Here is a 19,918-nt window from a genome sequence, read left to right on the forward strand (position 1 = left end):
AGCGCACACTGTACTCTAAAATGAACATGTAAACTAAATACCACTAATGCTTAAATTGATTTCTAGTGCACTACCACAAACATATATAGTTTCCCAGGTGAGAAAAGTGCTCTGAAATACATTTCATTTCAGTATTTAGTCCTAAAAATCTATTTAATATTAGTGGTATTTAGTATACATTTTCACTGAAATATTACTGAAGTAGAAATATACTTTTAATCAGTGTATTTATTGTGTATAACATTTACAATTTCTACTTTTCTGCATCTGATGCCTGCTCTACAGTGGCATAGCAAGTCAGCCCCGGTGTCAGACACAGACGAGGACACAGATGAGGTAAGTGCAACAGTGTTTATTAACAGAGGTTTCAGACACAGGTGATAACACAGGTAGAGAATCTTGAAACGTAGAACTGACAACTGGTGTGATATTGATAACTTTCCTTGGCAGAAGAAGATGATGACACAGATGATGACGAAGGACTCAGGACTGGAGACGAAGACGATGAAGACAACAGGTAGGTACAATGTTCAGGTAAGACGAGGTCGAGTGACGTGTAGGGATCGGTGCAAGACCAGACAATGAGTGAATGGGACTGGCGTGCTTATATGTGGCTCTGGTGATGATGCACAGGTGTTCAGTATTCCGGTGATTGTGAACGAGTGGGCGTGGCGTAAGTGTTCATGTCAGAAGGTGCAGATAGTGTAACCGTGACACCCGGGCCCATATGCAAAAATTTTTTTTATGGGTCCCCCTTGGCTTCATGGACTTTAATATGAATAAGATATCACTAACATGCAAACAAAAATGTAAAAAAAACACATTTCTAAAACAACAGCACTACAGTAGGCCTATTTTGCACTTTTGACTTTGCGGATCTATTTCGAAAATGTAAAAAAACGGCTTTTCAACACAGTCTACGCTTGAATTCGACCGATTCGACTTTGGAATTTCAGAATGATCATAGCATCATTTCAGATGCGATGAGTCCGAAGATTATTCCAATTATGAATGAATTATTCTGTCACAGACTTTTTTTAATGCATGTTTTATTCCTAATAAATTTACTAGAAGTTTCTTCTCTAAATTTGTTTCCATCATGTTTTATGTGCATTTTATTTTGTTATACCTTGCTACGCCACTGCTGCTCTAGCTTGCTTGAACTTGTTTGTGTGTTTTGTGATGGTTGTTCATGAGTCTCTTGTTTGTTCTGAGCAGTTAAACTGAACTCTGTTCTTCAGAAATATCCTCCAGCTCCTGCAGATTCTTCAGTTTTCAAGCATTTTTGGAAACACGATGCATTAAGAGACAGGGGGGCGAAAAGTTTTGAATTTGAAGATCAAGTTTGTCTGTTCAGGACAAACAAGAGACTCACAAAACAACACAAAACATAAAAACAGTCGTGGATCATCAGGTAACCAAGGGTTGACACAATTTTGAATGGGGTCCTTCAGCTTTTTTTTTTTTTTTGTGGACCATATGTAAATATCTTTTATGTAAAATATCTTACTCAGGTCAGTCCCAAAAAACATAACATGCATATTGTATGATCCTCTTATTTTGTTAAAATTATTCAAATTTTCACAGATTCTGCAAGGGTTTCACAAACTTTCAAGCAGTACCTTACATGTATGTTGAGCACATGAACGCAATGGCCCATCAGAGGCATTTTAGAGTCGCCATAAAAAATAGATGTATTCAGAATAAGCACAAGCTTTATACTTTCACAAATCCCCTCATAACCAGCAAAGTCTAAACGCAAAGTAAATAGGAGATTATGACAAGTTTATGACAAGTGTTTTCGAGAGCTCATGTTAGCACATAGTTTTAGCAGAGACAAAACTAGTTTTAACTACAGTTATAACTTGTGTTGGCATCTTGCTTTTATGACATGCTATTGCATTTGTTTTAAGTAACATTACTGTATTGCAATAACATGGCCCCATTGTGTGTTCTCGGGGGCGGGGTTTATGTAAATTTAAGGGTTAGTGATGTAACAAACCCAGGAAGAAGCTCGTTGTAGTCCCTACCAGCTGTTTGTTGTAGATTTCTGTAAAAGAAAATATCTCTCTTTGCATTGAACTTTGAGCGTCGTAACTTTGCAGATGTTGTTTATGATCAAACAGCAACATTACACACTAATTAAAGTTAAAAAAGTAAAAACTGAATCTCAGCTGAAAACTGCAAATTCACCTGAGATTCAAGAACCCTTAAATTATAAAAATTTTAAACTGTTGATTCTACTTTCATCGCATCTTCTGTCATATTTTTTTAGAGGCCGTACAGTTGGACGCATTACCAGTTTACACTCAATTAAAAAACATGGCCGACAGCAGAGGTGAGACACTTTCAAACATTTCAAACAGATCGAGAAAATCTGAGAGTCACGTATATAAATAAATGTTATGACACATTTCACCCATGACTGAACCCCAGAGGTTGTTGAACGTCACTAATGTTCGGTTCGGTGTCTCAGAGGTTGACATCAGTGAATCCTCATGGAGTCCAGAGTTCATCCAGGAGCTTCTCCCATCTGCGGAGCGAACGGCTCTCCTCCATCATCTGTCATTCTTGTGTCTGGGAGGCTTCCCAAAGCTGGAGTATCTGATCAGAGAACAAGCTAGTGAAACACAAATGCTGTTTAGATCCTCTGAGGCTGTTCTGATGAAGGTGAGACTAAATGTATCATGTTCTGCTTTACTTCTATCTAAAATCTGTCATTATTTAATTGCCCTCATGTCATTTCAAAACAATGCTGTTAATTTTGACATGCAATTAGTGAAAGAAAAGAAAAAACAACACAAATCCCACAAAATCCAGTTTAGATGCTTCTGAAATTGTGACTTTCCTAATTGACGAAATACTCATGGAACCTTATTTCCACCATGATATAAGACATTTAAAAAAGGTTATTGCAGCTTTTTCTAAAAAAATAATAATATTTTTTTCCACTCAGGATTCTGCATGTGTATGCGGTCAGGTGTATTAGTATTTTAGAGAAAAACAAACATGAGATGTAAACACAATTGTGACGGGAAAAAATATTAGAATTTTGTTTAAAAGTTTCAAGTACCTACATTTTTTTTTTTTATTCTGAGGTGGAAATAAGCTTCCGTAGATACTAGTGCAGCAAAAATGTTTTTACGGTTGTTTTATAAAACTTAACCTTGTAAATTGTTTTCTCGCAGTGTGTCGACACGAGTTCAAGCATTTCACAACAAACAATCAGTTTCTTAACCAGTACACTGCAATATAGGACTGTTTACAGCTCACTCAGGGTGTGTCTATGCTAAAACGACAGTGTCCGTCAAGAGTCGTGGGAGGGGCCTGTGCAGAATGATGTCACTTCGCCAAGAATCTGAGAACGACTTGATCTGACAAAGTGCTTATGATTTATGGGGATTTAAAAAAAACGCACACACTGCCAACACACCATGTAAAAGTGAATTTTGCATTGGATTTCTCCTTTAACAAGAACTGACAACAGAAGACTGAAACTCAGGCAGATTTATACTGGGAGAAAAGAAAGAGAACTAATTAGGCAACAGCTGAAAACATGAACTAATCAAATCAGGAACTATGGGGACAAATTAATGAGCAAAATCTGACAGGGTGCTGGAGAAAACAGTCCAAACAGAATGAACAATGAAATATTTAATCAGTCCTAAATCAAGACATGAATGTCAATTTTTTAGATGTTTTAAAATGATTGGAGTTTGTGCTTTAAACAAGGCAAAATGTGTAGCAAGGTTTACACTTAAACAAGTTTTAAGTTTTATTATCTTACATAATTTGCTTCTAAATTGAATTTAACTTTATTTTAAAGACAAGATTTGTTTAGAAAATTTTCACTGTAAAACAAGTCAAAAATACTTATAATAGATTACTTTAAAAAAAAAATAATAAAAAAATATTTTTTAGTGTGTAATGTTGCTGTTTAAGCATGAAAAATGACACCCCTGATTTTTAGTGAGAGTCACATGGGCCGCTGAGAGATGACAGTTACTCGCTCTCTTCCTCTCATACACTTCCTTCTTCTCACAGCAGTCCACGCCCATTTAAGATGCATTTTTCAAAAAGATTGTGAAGAGAATGTTCTTTTTATATCATCAATAATGACACTTTGTGAGAATGTGACCTGCTTTACATGTGAGAGGAAAAGGCTGCTTAAATTATGCCTAATGTTAATTTTGATCAGTATTTTTGTAATCATTGTTTTAATCAGTGTAAAACACAACCGCCTTGACGATCATCAAAGGGACACAACAGAACTGTGAGTACAATCTTCTGACTGCCAGATTTTTGTCTGAGGTAAAATTGGATCACAATAGTCATTAATCAGCTGTCGGTGAACATGTCAAACTAACGGTCAAAGACTTCAGATTTTAGCCAAGAATCGTTAGGATTTGTTTGCTAAATTTGTTTCAGACGGATAAATTGTGGCCAAAATGTGTGTGTGTACAGCAAAATGTAAAAATGTACAGTGTGAGCCAGGCTTTAAATGGAAATATATGTTGAGAGAACGACATACTTTTCTCGAGTTATTCACATTGCGTTGGTTTCTGTCAGGTTTTTTGTTTCTCTGCTAAGAGCAGGACAGCGGCCAATTGGTTTGTCTTCTGTATTGACAGGCCGAAGCGAGTCTCTCTCACACAACGTTTAACTGCTGAAAATGAAAATGAAAGTTCACCGTCACATCCTGAAGCTCAACTCACAGTGTGCTTCTCATTTCTTATCTGTGCACCCTCGTTTCTTTTCCTCGTGTCTCTGCTCCACCCCTGTAGGATGTGAGGGGAGGAAAGAAAACAAGGACAGAGGAATTGAAATAAATGTAATTTGTTTATTGGAATGTCCTTGATCCTCAAGCTTCTCTTCATAGCGTCATCAGCCTGTATATTGTTAGTTTGGTTATTTTAAAAAATTAATAATAAATATTAATAAAGCAAGATGCCCCATTAAAATATGTGAGATGTAAAGTTTATTTAAGTAAAATAAACTGCAAAAATAAAGCATACATAGGTTATTGTTACAGATTTGAAGGGGAGGAGAATTTAGTGCGTCAGGTTTCTGCGAAGGATACATCTATGATTAATTCAGAATCTTAAAAAAAAATTATAAAAAGGTTGCCGACCCCTGGGTTAGATTAAGACATTTAGTGCGATTAAAAAATATTAGTAAATGGCTGAATCTGAAATCACTCTCTATACCCTCAAATTGGGCATTATTTTATGGAACGGCCATTTGTAGTGTCCGAAACTATAGTGTTATGAAGTGCACTAATTCTATCCCACAATGCACCGAAATAACGAGTGTACAGCCAACATACGCTCAACGACTGTCAGAATTCACTCACTCATTTTCATTCACTCCTTCAAGTGAACTGTAGGCTATTAGAGTACTAACGTAGGGAACAGTGATTGAGGGTTTAGGGCTGATTTCTCAGTGCTTGTGTTGTGTTTGGTCAGTGCCATCAATTCACTAAAGTGGACGTCACAAAAAATTATTTAACCCTGTGTTTTTCTACAGCCTTCTTTGCGTTTTTGGAAATAAATTCTGTAAAACGTCCTGCTCACCCTTGTTCATTTATTAGTAATGAATTAGATCAAAAGGTCACATGAAACAAAAATTAATTCAACTGTATCCAAACTTTTAACAAGGCCAGAGAAAAATGTTTATGCACAATGTGCAGTGCATGTGCTGTGACACATAACATATTAGGCAAGGCAAGGCAAGGCAATTTTATTTGTATAGCACATTTCATACACAATGGTAATTCAAAGTGCTTTACATAAAGAAGAATAAAAATAGAACATAAGGAATAGAAATAACAGTAAAAACAGATAATTTTGCTATTTGGATTTCAAATGCATTAAAAGTCAGAATAACAAGATGATACATAAAAGATATAAAATACATTAAAAATGAAATAAAAACAGGAAAAGGAATTAAAAGAATAAAAAGATAATATGTATAAAATAAAGTGCAAACAGTTCGGACATAGCACAGTGCTCAATCAGCAAATGTATAGATAAAAAGATGTGTTTTGAGTCTGGATTTGAATGTGGCTTCTGTTGGAGCACACCTGATCTCTTCTGGAAGCTGGTTCCAGCTGTGGCTGGCGTAACAGCTAAAAGCAGACTCTCCTTGCTTTGAGTGAACCCATGGTATTTCTAAATGGCTTGATCCTGATGATCTGAGTGATCTGTTAGGTTTATATTCTATGAGCATATCTGCAATGTATTGAGGTCCTAGACCGTTGAGTGATTTATAAACAAGCAACAGTACTTTAAAATCAATTCTAAATGCAACTGGAAGCCAGCGCAAGGACCTGAGGACTGGTGTGATGTGTTCATGTTTTCGGGTTTTGCTCAGAATCCTGGCAGCAGCGTTCTGTACGAGCTGCAGCTGTCTTATGGTCTTTTTGGGAAGACCAGTGAGGAGTCCATTACAATAATCCACCCGGCTGGTGATGAAAGCATGAACAAGTCTCTAAGTCTTGACTGGAGACAAAGCATCTAATTCTTGCAATATTTTTGAGATGATAATATGCTGATTTAGTTATTGTCTTTACATGGCTACTGAAACTCAGGTCTGACTCCAAAATCACACCAAGATTCCTGACTTGATTTTTAGTTGATTGACCCCTAGAGTGAAGGTACATGTTCACTTTGAGAACTTCATCTGTTTCCAAACGCAATAATTTCAGTTTTGTCTTTGTTTAACTGAAGGAAGTTTAGGCACATCCAATTTTTAATTTCATCAATGCATTGGCACAGGGAGTCAATGGGGCTGTAGTCGTTGGGTGATAGGGCTAGGTTAAACTTGGGTGTCATCTGCATAGCTGTAATTTGCAATATTATCATGTGATGTCATCATACGCAATATGTTGTCTTTCTTTTGTGCTTCTAGAGACTCTAAAAGTCCATCTACACTCTGTAAAAACACGGATGGCAAAGGTGAGTTTAAATTTCCAACTGAAAATGTATTAATTCTAACTCTTATATGAAGGTTTTAATTCAAAGAACAGTTATAAGGGTCTTGTATTCCTAAATGCTACATGAAGTAGGCCTAGATTTACATAACGTTGCTCTGTGTCATACTACAGTAGCACTTATATTATGATATAACACATATTTTTACAGCATTTCTGAAACTACACATTGGTGTGAATGTACAATATCAAATATGCATCATTAATTCAATGCATTTCCAAGAAAGAATCCAAATGTATATGAAAGATATGACTGTCACGGGTTTAGTCACAGTCTGTTTGTTTTGGTTGTCATCTGTCACATGTGCTCCTTTGTTCTGTTTTTTCCCGCCACCATCTGTCACCATGGACACTAACAAGATCATCACAGCTGTTTGTCATTTTGATTAATTCCTCTGTGTATTTAAGTTCCTGTTTCCCTGTGTTCATGGTCCGGTCTCATCTGTCCTGAACTGTGTTGCGGTTCTGCCTGTACCTGTTGGATTTCTCTAGTAAAGACTTATTTGTATGAATCTCCTTCAATCATTAACAGGTGCATATAACTAATCCCAATTAAATATACAATCAATTAATGAATCATTCCTAAAAAAATGTCAAATAAAACATGACAAGAATAAATACACAACAACATCATCCAACATTTGTCAATAGAAACATCAACATCAAAAGGCAAAAAAAAAAAAAAAACATTTACAGAAAACAGCTTAGATCAAAGTGGACATTCAGACCGTAAGGAGCAACAAATATTAATTTATGTATCCAGCTTCACGTTTGAGTAAAATACGATCAAGATCCCCAACTCTCCTCGGTAAAGGAGTTTTCAGCTCGCGAGTTGTTTTACTGACATATGATTTCCCACATGGGCATTTTGTAAGATAAATGACTGCTTTAGTTTTTCAGCTTATTCCTTTCATAGGGATAGGTTTCCCAGTGTGCGGATGTTTAAACAAGGTACATTGGTAGGTATAGCTATAAATTAAATGTGTTGCCATCGATAGTTACCTTCAGGAATTGGTGTTAATATAGTTTGTGTTGTGACAGGTTGGCGATACATAAATTAAGAACTCTTGCTCCTTACGGTCTGATCTAATCTGTGATCTGTGACCGACTTTAATCTAAGCTGTTTTCTATAAATGTTTTTTTTTTGTTTTTTTTGCCTTTTGATGTTGGTGATGTTTCTGTTGGATGATGTTGTTGTGTATTTATTCTTGTCATGTACTATTTGACAAAGCAGTTTTAGAATGATTAAATTATTGATTGTATATTTAATTGGGATTAATTATATGCACCTGTTAATGATTGTCTATGTCAGGTGTAGGGAAGGACGAGGACTCAATGCAGGGAAGAGGGCTTTTTATTAATAATAAAAAATAAAACATAAACACAACAAAAACTACCCCGTGGGGGAAAACAGACTTAACAAAAAACAAGACATGACTTGACTTGACTTGACTTACTAAAAACACCAGGGAAAGTATGACAACGAACCAGCACAGGACTGCAAACACAAGGAGAATAAATAGGAGAGCAAACAAGGCAGGTAACAAGGGAGGACAGGTGGGGCAAATCAACCAATAATGAGGTAACAAGGTGGGCGGGGTCAAGACAATAGACGTGAGAGCACATGGCACAAAGAAACACATGACAAGCCATGTGCTCACACCAAAACAAAACAAAGACACAAGCACATGGCCAATGAAGACAAATCACAAGCCATGTGCTTACACAAGACGAGACATGAACACGTGACTATGAAAACTCATAAGCCACGTGTTCACACAAAACAAGACAACATGAGAGCACGCAGCCCGTGAAACACAGACTGCGTGCTGCACAAGACAACACCACAACATGAAAGCACGCGGCAGGTGGAAATCACCGCGTGCTACACAAAACATGAGACAAGAGCGCACGGCAAGTGAACATACACACAAACCGTGCGCTCACAATAAAGACAGGACTGGGAGCGCGAGTGTCCGAATCCCGACACGAAACCGAAACCAAACTAGACACGAGTGCCGGGATCCGAACGCCACGCTCCCAACATGAAACAAGGCACGCAGACAAGAGAGCACACAGCCCCGAGAACCCTCGAGACCGTACGCTCACACAAAAACCCGACAAGAACGGGAGTGTCAGAGCTCTGTCACAAAACCAAGAAATAAACAAGACTGAAGTGACAGAACCCTGACACTACCCCCCCTCTAAAGGGACGCCACCTGGCGTCCCTACGAGGGACACAAGACAAACATGACAACATACACGACACAAGACAAAAAACACCAACAAGACAACATGACAGAACATCAGAATACAAAGACAAAGAGGGGAGGGAGGGAGGGGAGCCAAGTCAGCCAGCAAAACAAAAACAGAATGTCTTAAGGAAACCAGGGAGGGACGGGAGGGTTGAGCCAGGGAGGCTCAGGCAGGTCTGGGGTCCCAGCTGAGGGCCAGGGAGGAGCTGGAGGGACAGACCAGGGTGGGACCGGCGGGACAGACCAGGGCGGGACCGGCGGGACAGACCAGGACGGGACCGGCGGGACAGACCAGGGCGGGACCGGCGGGACAGACCAGGGCGGGACAGACCAGGGGGGCTTCAGCTGGTCTGGGGTCCTGGCTAAGGACCAGGGCGGTACTGGAGGGACCATCCAGGCAGGCTCCAGCAGGGCAGACAGCTTGGCAGGCGCTGGCAGGGCAGACAGCTTGGCAGGCGGCGGCAGGGCAAGGCGCTCGAGTGGCGCTGGCAGGGCAGACCACTTAGCTGGCGGCGGCAGGGCAGACAGCTGGGGTGGCGCCGGCAGGGCAGACAGCTGGGGTGGCGCCGGCAGGGCAAGGCGCTCGGGTGGCGCCGGCAGGGCAGACAGCTGGGGTGGCGCCGGCAGGGCAGACAGCTGGGGTGGCGCCGGCAGGGCAAGGCGCTCGGGTGGCGCCGGCAGGGCAGACAGCTGGGGTGGCGCCGGCAGGGCAAGGCGCTCGGGTGGCGCCGGCAGGGCAGACAGCTGGGGTGGCGCCGGCAGGGCAGACAGCTGGGGTGGCGCCGGCAGGGCAAGGCGCTCGGGTGGCGCCGGCAGGGCAAGGCGCTCGGGTGGCGCCGGCAGGGCAGACAGCTGGGGTGGCGCCGGCAGGGCAGACAGCTGGGGTGGCGCCGGCAGGGCAAGGCGCTCGAGTGGCGCCGGCGGTGGCGCCGGCAGGGCAGACAGCTGGGGTGGCGCCGGCAGGGCAAGGCGCTCGGGTGGCGCCGGCAGGGCAAGGCGCTCGGGTGGCGCCGGCAGGGCAAGGCGCTTTGGCGGCACAAGAATGGCCTCTGGGGTTGGAGCGGGCTCACGGGTTGGACCGGGCTCTGGAGCGGGCTCTGGAGCGGACTCACGGGCTGGAGCGGGCTCTGGAGTGGCCTCCGGGCCATGAGGGACGGAGGAAGCCTTCCTCCTCCTCTTCCTCCTCTTGTGAGGGTGAGGCAGTGGCACTGTGCCTCCCTCCTCTGTGGGTGCTGCAGCTTTTTTGGTCGGCTCTGGGGTGGCCTCCGGGCCTACAGCAAGCTCTGGGGTGGCCTCCGGGCCTGAAGCGGGCTCTGGGGTGGCCTCCGGGCCTGAAGCGGGCTCTGGGGTGGCCTCCGGGCCTGAAGCGGGCTCTGGGGTGGCCTCCGGGCCTGAAGCGGGCTCTGGGGTGGCCTCCGGGCCTGAAGCGGGCTCTGGGGTGGCCTCCGGGCCTGAAGCGGGCTCTGGGGTGGCCTCCGGGCCTGAAGCGGGCTCTGGGGTGGCCTCCGGGCCTGAAGCGGGCTCTGGGGTGGCCTCCGGGCCTGAAGCGGGCTCTGGGGTGGCCTCCGGGCCTGAAGCGGGCTCTGGGGTGGCTTCCGGGCCTGAAGCGGGCTCTGGGGTGGCCTCCGGGCCTACAGCGGGCTCTGGGGTGGCCTCCGGGCCTACAGCGGGCTCTGGGATCACCAGACTTGCCGGGTCGGAGGAAGCCTTCCTTCTCCTCCTCCGCTTATGTCGGTGAGGCACTGGTATGGAGATAGCTGCCTCTGAGGAAACAGCAGCATTAACAATCGCCTCTGGGGAGACTGCAGCATTCTTTCCCGGGCAAACAAGAAAGTCCACAAAAGCCTCAAAGTTCAGGTGGTCCAGCCCTCTCATTCTCCACCAGTTGAGGGGCTCATCAAGGGCATAATTAAATAGGTCCTTGAGAGCTGGATCGTTGAACCCCAGTCCTTCTGCAGCACCGCTGAACTTGATAGCAAACTCCCTCAAGTCAATCCCCTGTTGACGGAGGGAGCTCAAGTATTTAAACTGGAGAATGCGATCATAGAGAGGGCTAGAGAGAGTGGAGGCTGGTGGATGGCAGAAGCTCTTCTTCCGCTGAGTCCTCATAATGGCTGGTTCGTTCTGTCAGGTGTAGGGAAGGACGAGGACTCAATAATGCAGGGAAGAGGGCTTTTTATTAATAATAAAAAATAAAACATAAACACAACAAAAACTACCCCGTGGGGGAAAACAGACTTAACAAAAAACAAGACATGACTTGACTTGACTTGACTTGACTTACTAAAAACACCAGGGAAAGTATGACAACGAACCAGCACAGGACTGCAAACACAAGGAGAATAAATAGGAGAGCAAACAAGGCAGGTAACAAGGGAGGACAGGTGGGGCAAATCAACCAATAATGAGGTAACAAGGTGGGCGGGGTCAAGACAATAGACGTGAGAGCACATGGCACAAAGAAACACATGACAAGCCATGTGCTCACACCAAAACAAAACAAAGACACAAGCACATGGCCAATGAAGACAAATCACAAGCCATGTGCTTACACAAGACGAGACATGAACACGTGACTATGAAAACTCATAAGCCACGTGTTCACACAAAACAAGACAACATGAGAGCACGCAGCCCGTGAAACACAGACTGCGTGCTGCACAAGACAACACCACAACATGAAAGCACGCGGCAGGTGGAAATCACCGCGTGCTACACAAAACATGAGACAAGAGCGCACGGCAAGTGAACATACACACAAACCGTGCGCTCACAATAAAGACAGGACTGGGAGCGCGAGTGTCCGAATCCCGACACGAAACCGAAACCAAACTAGACACGAGTGCCGGGATCCGAACGCCACGCTCCCAACATGAAACAAGGCACGCAGACAAGAGAGCGCACAGCCCCGAGAACCCTCGAGACCGTACGCTCACACAAAAACCCGACAAGAACGGGAGTGTCAGAGCTCTGTCACAAAACCAAGAAATAAACAAGACTGAAGTGACAGAACCCTGACAGTCTAGTTATGCTCTCTTTACGCCGAGTGAAATTATATCTTGACAAAGGCTTTGTGCCGAAACATTGGTGAATAAAACGTTTTACAAGTGAGTGTCCAGTCATAACATTCATATGCGCCCTGAAGTAAATACCAAAAAACAACTTTTACTTGTTCAGTGTTGCTAACCTAAACACTAATTATGCTTGTTTTGTATCTCAGATCATGTTAGTGACTCCACATCATGTCCAGAGTTCATCCAGGAGCTTCTCCCGTCTGCGGAGCGAACGGCTCTCCTCTATCATCTGTCTTACCTGTGTTTGGGAAACTTCCCAGAGCTGGAGCGTCTGATCAGAAAGAGAGCTGTCGAAACACAAATGCTGTCCGGATCCTCTGAGGCTCTTCTGCTGAAGGTGTTCATCCATGATCATTTTCCAACAACTGTAATAATCCAGACTTTGGTTCATGATAAAAACAGCAAAATGTCCCGTCTCCTCTCTTATTTCTGTCTTTACAGTGTGTAGGAACCAGTGAAAACTTTGTCACATCTCTGCTGCCCAATCTGGAGGTGGCTGCAGAGAAAAACAAACCAGAATTAGCTCTGAAATTCCTGGAAAAAGCCAAAGAATGGATCAGTGACATCATAACGGATGTTAAAGAAATTGTGAAAAGGTAAGAATATGAATTGGAAAACATTTTTAAATAAAATACATGCATAATGTACAAAAAACAGCTAATGATTAAAATAAAATATTTTTGAAATATCTGATACACATCCAGGTATGATAAACATAACCATGATTTATGCGACATGAACAGTGACATCATCACTGAGACAGAGAAGCAGCAGCAGCAACAAACCAATGAGATGAAGGAACTTCTGAAGATTATTGATGCTCTGAAAGAAAAACATCTTAGCATCAGTGAACAGATAGAAGACTATGAGAGAAAGATTGAGGAGAAAAACACAGATGCATGAATTAATCAGCAGAATCAGAGAAACAAATTTTAACATTTATTCTATGATTGTGCCATTTGTGGACAGTATTATTAGTCACATTTTCAAAACAATAGAGTCCACTTCAGAAAAAGATCAGATCAGAACTCTTTATGCTGATTTATCTGAGATCACTGAAGCACAGAAAAGACTGAAAGAAGAAGAGTGGGACATCGAGGTCAAGCTGATGGAGAATGAGCTGAAGCTGGCCAAATTACTATTTGAAAATGGTGAGACACTTTAGTGATGTTTTATATTTAAACCTCATGTGGATTTTAGGTTCCCTCATCTGTTAACTTCTGTAACTGACATCACAGGTCAGATGCCCAGGGTCAGAAGCCTTGATGAGGTCAGGAAGCATCTGTCTCAAATCCAGAAAATTCTGGTTCAGCTTCAGAAGTTCTGGGAGAAAGTGGGTTCTTTGCTGGACACACTGAAGGAAAGGACCTTCGCTGGGGATGTTTGTATTGAATATCTCACTGATATGAAGAAAGAGTTCCTGGAGTCCATTTATGCTGCTAAAGAGGTAAACGATAATGATGTTTCTAAATTTCTGCTGTTGTTCAAACCTCTGATGTTAAATTTAATTTGAACAGGGATGGACAAAGTTTGGCATTAACTGCATGAAGGCCAACAACATCTTCAGCTTTCAGGCGAATGAAGCCTACAGGTTTCTGGAGATCAGTCCTTCATCTCTGTCTGAAGAAGAGTGGCAGAAAGAGCATGAGAGCGTGAAAGAGAAAATACAGAATATAAAACCAAACACTGCCTGCCCAGCCTCAGGGTTGTCCACGGGGTCTTAAAAAGTATTGATAATCACCCTAGGGTGACTAGACGTTTCTGTTTTCCAAGCACAGTCCTGGTTTTTGGTGTTCTGTCCCAACTGGAGCTGATTTAGCCTGAAATGTCCCCGTTTTACAGCTCGTTCAAAACAACCTGTAAATACCAACCAACATACAGCAGCCTGTTGGTTATCGGAGCAATCGTGTAGTGATTATGTTCACCAACAGAGGGGGCTGTGCAGCTACACTGCTACATGTGGACGCGCACGCTACTTCTGAAGAACGTAACCTGGACCAGAGCAGAGCACTCTATTATAAAACCAAATCATTACAGTTTTTTCCAATTGCTAACACACTAAAATGACATGCACAGCACAATTATTTAAACACACACAGAGAGCAAAACTTCTTCTCAAGTCTCCAAAAGTCTAAACACCTTTTCTGTTTTACACACATTTTGCATTTCAAAATAGCACTTTTTAAATTCACTAAATACAGTTCTCTGCATAAGACACAACAATCTGACATAAAGTCACATGTTTGCCATTTCAAAACACTGCCATTCAAAATGACACTACATGAGCTAATTGGCCAATTACATGTGCCACCTGGCCAAACACCTCAGTGGTTAATTGTTAACACTTCAATCAGGATGTAAGCACTATGAAAAGACCACAGGTGAGAACCTTTTTTTTTTACAACAACAATGGAAGACATTGCAGAGAGAGGAAGAGGAAGAGGAAGAGGAAGAGGGAGGTTGAGAATAAGAGGGGGAGGAAGAGTGAGAGGTAGGGGTAGAGCAGGTAGAGGAGTTCATGGCCAAAGAAGACAAACACTTTCAAATGAAATCAGAGCAACCTTAGTAGATCATGTCATCAACCATGGGTTGACAATGCGTGAGGCTGGACAGAGAGTGCAGCCAAACTTGAGCCGTTTTACTGTCGCCTCTGTCATCCGGACCTTTAGACTGGAGAACAGGTATGTAACCAAAATTTCATGTAGTACACATGTAGTATACCCCATGTCATAGTGTATCAGTTGGGTGACACCTGTTTACTTAGTGTATGACATCAGCCATTCATGAACTGTACAAGTTTCCTGTACAATGTACTCTACTGTGGGGGAAAATATTTAGGCTGCATTGTCCAAGCCCTATATATATTTTTATTTTATTTTTTCTAAAGGACTGAGAGACGACACCATGGTGGAGGAAGGGGCCAAATGTTCACCGGGGTACAGGAAGCTGCCATTGTAAACTTGGTTTTGGAAAATAATGAAATCAGATTACGAGAAATTCAAAGCCACATCATCCAAGACAACACCTTATTCAACAACATTCAACGAGTTAGTCTGTCCACATTGGCTCGCATTCTCAAGCGAAACCAAATCAGAATGAAACAACTTTATAAGGTGCCGTTTGAGAGAAACTCTCAAAGAAACAAAGAGTTCAGACGAGCATATGTGGATGTAAGTACTATATTGACTGCAGTACACTACACACAACATTGTTTCCCAGTGTACTGGATAACACCATATTGAGTGATTTTTGTTCTTTGTTTTCAGGGAGTACTGGAAATGGATGCTCATGCAATCCCACATGAGTTCATCTTTATAGATGAGGCTGGGTTCAACCTAGCAAAGACCAGAAGAAGAGGGAGAAACCTCATTGGCCACAGAACCATTATAGATGTTCCTGGCCAACGTGGTGGGAACATCACAATGTGCGCTGCCATCTCCAATATGCATGGTGTCCTCCACCGTCATGCCAAACTTGGACCATACAACACAGCCCATATTCTCACATTTCTGGACAGACTTCACAACATTCTCATACCACCAGAGCGTATGAATGATGCAGACCATCAAAGAAACCGGTACGTTGTAGTATGGGACAACGTGAGCTTTCATCGTGCAGCCCCAGTCCAAAACTGGTTTGCTGACCACCCAACATTTCTCGTGCAATACCTCCCACCATACTCACCATTTCTGAACCCCATAGAAGAATTCTTTTCGGCATGGCGGTGGAAGGTATACGACCGGCAGCCCTTTGTGCGCATGCCTCTTGTGCAGGCCATGGAAGAGGCATGTGATGAGATTGATGTGGGTGCAATTCAGGGATGGATAAGGCACTCAAGGCGCTTCTTCCCTCGATGTCTGGCAAGGGAAGATATTGCCTGTGATGTTGACGAGGCGTTGTGGCCAGACCCGGCTGTGCGGCAAGATGCTGCCTAATTATTTTTCTTGCCTCTTTTTTTTTTTACTGTAATATATTTGTATTTGTATTTGTATTTATTTATTTATATAGCACCAATTTAATACAACGTTAGTTGTCCAAAGTGCTTCACAGTGCCAAGAAAGAACAAAAGTAGAAAATAAATAAATAAATAAAACAATACAAAGCACACACATAACACACATTAAACATCACTCTCAATCATTAGAACTTGCATTCAGAATTAAGCAAATGTGATTTCAACATGGCTTTAAAAACAGGTAAAGATTTTATGGATCTAATCGCGACTGGGAGATCGTTCCACAATTTAGGACCGGCTCGAGAGAAGGCTCGATCACCTTTGTGTTTGTATTTTGTCTTAGTAACGGCAAGCAGATATTTTTTTTCAGATCTCAAGGATCTTGACGGAGTATACACTGTCACCATCCTAGATAAGTAAGTAGGCGCTAAATTGTGAATGGCCTTAAAAACAAGTACAAGAATCTTAAAAACAATTCGATAACGTACTGGCAACCACTTCAGTGAAATTAAAAGCGGAGTCACAGAGTCATGTTTTTTTGCAGACTTGATCATTCTCGCTGCTGCGTTCTGAATTTTCTGCAGACGCATTAGTGCTTTACCATCAACTCCAAAGTAAAGGGAGTTACAGTAATCCATTTGAGAAAAAACCATAGCTGAGATTGCCTTCTCAAGATCCGATGAAGATAGAAATGATTTAGTCTTTGCTAACAGACGTAGATTAAAAAAAACATGATCTGACAACTGAGTTTATTTGACAATTCATCTTTAACTCACTGTCCAAAACAAACCCCAGGTTTTTCACCTTAGCTTTAGTAGATCCTGATAGGGTAGTAGCATTTAAATGCTGGATTACTTCATGCTTTCTAGGTCCAAACACAATAGCCTCGGTTTTATTTTCATTAAGCATCAAACAATTTGCAGCCATCCAGTCCTTAACCTCTTGAAAACATGTCAACAGAGCATCAAATGAATTTGGCTGTATCTCTCTCACGGGCAAATAGATCTGCGTATCATCAGCATAGCAGTGAAAAAATACGTTATATTTTCTGAAGATAGCCCCCAAGGGTAACATGTAGAGGGAGAAAAGTATTGGAGCAAGAATCGACCCTTGTGGAATACCCCAGGGAAGATGTACTCTTGAAGACTGACAGTTCCCACTGCTAACTGAGAAAGACCTGTCCAAGAGATACGATTCAAACCATTTCAGCACATTGCCTTTAAGGCCGACCCAGTGTTCAAGACGATTTATTAAAATCTTGTGATCCACCATATCGAATGCCGCACTAAGATCGAGCAAAATTAGAATAACATTCTCGCCATTGTCAAGTGACAACAAAATGTCATCTAACACTTTAACAAGCACTGTCTCAGTACTATGGCGAGACTTAAAGCCTGACTGAAACGGCTCATCTATTGCATTCAGCGTAATGTGTGCTTGTAACTGTTTAAAAACTACTTTTTCTAAGACCTTTGCTAAAAAAGGTAAATTAGAAACGGGTCTAAAGTGATTAGGATCCTCTATTGCCAAATTTGGCCTCTTTAACAATGGAAAAACAGTAGCATGCTTAAAGGCCGTTGGGCAAATGCCCTGACTGAGGCATTTGTTAATAAACAGCAGTACAGTGGTCCCTACACTATCAAAAATCTGTTTAAAAAACCACGGTGGCATAACATCCCCTTTAGATGAAGAGGGTTTAAGATGTGACACAACATCAGCCAGGGCTGGAAGGGTAATAGAATAAAATTCCCCCCATTCCATGCAACACGGCACAGCCGGGTCTACAGATGGAGCCACGAGCACTTTTGGTATTTTAGATTGCAGGTCGACAATCTTCCCATAAAAGAATTTAAGAAAATCTTCGCAACTTAAAATGGCAGGATCTGGAACCATATTTTGAACAGGGTTAATGACTGCGTTTATAGTCTCGAATACAATTTTAGGCTTATTTGCATTTAGAGTAATAACATCAGAATAAAATTTGTGTTTTGCATCTCTAGACGCCTTCTGAAATGTCAGTAAAGAATCTCTAAATATTTCATAATTGACCTGCAATTTATGCTTTTTCCATCTCCTCTCGGCTTGCCGAGTAAGTTGTCTAAGGTTCCTTAAGGATTCATTTACCCATGGCTGATGTTTTGATTTACCTCTTTTCACTTTAAGAGGAGCAACACTATCCAGAATTTCCACACAAACAGAATTAAACTGATTCAACTGCTCATCCACACTTAAATTCATCAAGGATGTTTCACATCGAATAACTTCACATCTGTCTCTGTATAACATGGAAAACTCTGCACTAGTCAATGAGTTAATTTTCCTAGACCATGTTTTTTTTAAGCACAGGCGTTCTCAAATTCTTATAACAAGAGACATTAAAAAAGACTGGCTTATGATCAGAAAACACTACCTCGTCAATCTCAACATCCTGAATATGCAGATTAAAAGATAAAATCAAATCTAGGGTATGACCCAATTTATGAGTTGGCCCTTTAACCCACTGAATCAAGTCAAAAGATTCAATCACATTTAGGAGCTCTGTAGACACAGCATCCTGCCTACAGCACAAATGTACATTGAAATCCCCAAGAATTAAAAAAAGAGTCAAATTTTACAACCAGTCTACTCACGAGATCAGAGAATTCATTTATAAAGTCCTTATTTGGCTTCGGTGGACGATAAACAACTGCAACCAGCACAGGAGTCGGCTGCATTATCTGAAAAGTCTGTAATTCAAAGCTATTATAAAATTCAAAAGATACCGACCGACATCCAATGTCATCTTTAAAAATCGACATAAGCCCTCCACCTCGACCAGTTAATCGAGGGGAGTTAAAATAGGCATAGCCCTGTGGTAAAAGTTCAGTCATTGGAGTCAGGTCTCCTACCTTTAACCAGGTCTCAGACAGAAAGAGGAAGTCCAGCTTATTGTTCGTAATAAACTCGTTCACCATAAAAGTTTTGTTTCCCACGGAGCGTACGTTGAGCAGTGCCATTTCAAACGCGGCATCCTCTTTCATCAGCTGCCGCTCACAGCGAATAGAGCGCAGATTCCGCAGGTCGATGCCTCTCGTACAAGCACGGGACCAGCCAGTCCGTCTAACGACTGGGCCCTTTGGCAGTATCGGATGAATCCAGCCACATCGGCCCTTCGTAAAGCGCCGGTCGATCCTCCGGTTATCACCTCCCGTGGCCGCGAGCCCCGAACACAAACGAATTACGGCACCGAGTTCTCTGCCACCCCTAGCTTGTTTCAGTTTCTTAATGATACCTCCACGCTTTCCTCGCTTCCTACCGCGTCTTCTTCGATGAACGCCGGGGGAGGAGCAACACAGGTACACAGGAACATTTTCTAGCAGGTGTGGAGGAATAAAACCAGATCCTTTAAAATCGTATTTGAACGCAGCCTCCACTGTCGCTTGAATCTTTGAGAGTTTAGTCCGATCATAGATGAACATTGAGGACACATGTTGTGTGAAACAGGTTATCAACAGTAGTGACAAAACAAAGACAAACAGAGCAGGTAGACGGCATGACATGTACACCGGCGCCATCTTGGAGGATATCCATCTTCATGTAATATATTTTTTTTCAGAAATTTTCTTTTTCAGTTTACTGTTTTTTGTAAGAATATTTTTGTTCA

The 19,918-nt window shown here is 42.2% G+C and overlaps 2 protein-coding genes across 2 annotated transcripts; both read left to right on the forward strand.

Moving 5' to 3' along the window:
• Positions 1–4,057: 4,057 nt before the first annotated feature.
• On the forward strand, positions 4,058–14,973 carry LOC137013857 (uncharacterized). The gene is made up of 7 exons (XM_067377871.1): positions 4,058–4,273; positions 6,910–6,956; positions 12,467–12,657; positions 12,762–12,916; positions 13,025–13,471; positions 13,559–13,767; positions 13,838–14,973. Exons 1-5 carry the CDS (start codon positions 4,116–4,118, stop codon positions 13,221–13,223), a joined length of 750 nt encoding a protein of 249 aa, XP_067233972.1. The 5' UTR covers positions 4,058–4,115; the 3' UTR covers positions 13,224–13,471; positions 13,559–13,767; positions 13,838–14,973.
• Positions 14,974–15,221: 248 nt separating this feature from the next.
• LOC137013922 (uncharacterized) lies at positions 15,222–16,255 on the forward strand. Its single transcript, XM_067377971.1, has 2 exons — positions 15,222–15,490; positions 15,587–16,255. The coding sequence occupies exons 1-2, from the start codon at positions 15,245–15,247 to the stop codon at positions 16,253–16,255; spliced, it is 915 nt and encodes a 304-aa protein (XP_067234072.1). The 5' UTR covers positions 15,222–15,244.
• The last annotated feature ends 3,663 nt before the right edge of the window (positions 16,256–19,918 follow it).

Source organism: Chanodichthys erythropterus, chromosome 23 (assembly GCF_024489055.1).
Source record: "Chanodichthys erythropterus isolate Z2021 chromosome 23, ASM2448905v1, whole genome shotgun sequence".
NCBI lineage: Eukaryota > Metazoa > Chordata > Actinopteri > Cypriniformes > Xenocyprididae > Chanodichthys > Chanodichthys erythropterus.

Excerpts from the sequence above, each read along its gene's own strand:
- LOC137013857 (XM_067377871.1), top strand. The coding sequence starts at position 4,116 with ATGACACTTTGTGAGAATGTGACCTGCTTTACATGTGAGAGGAAAAGG. Across the intron at positions 4,274-6,909 it reads CAAAGGGACACAACAGAACT|AGACTCTAAAAGTCCATCTA; the intron begins GTGAGTACAATC and ends TTGTGCTTCTAG. Across the intron at positions 6,957-12,466 it reads TAAAAACACGGATGGCAAAG|ATCATGTTAGTGACTCCACA; the intron begins GTGAGTTTAAAT and ends TTTGTATCTCAG.
- LOC137013922 (XM_067377971.1), top strand. The coding sequence starts at position 15,245 with ATGTTCACCGGGGTACAGGAAGCTGCCATTGTAAACTTGGTTTTGGAA. Across the intron at positions 15,491-15,586 it reads TCAGACGAGCATATGTGGAT|GGAGTACTGGAAATGGATGC; the intron begins GTAAGTACTATA and ends CTTTGTTTTCAG.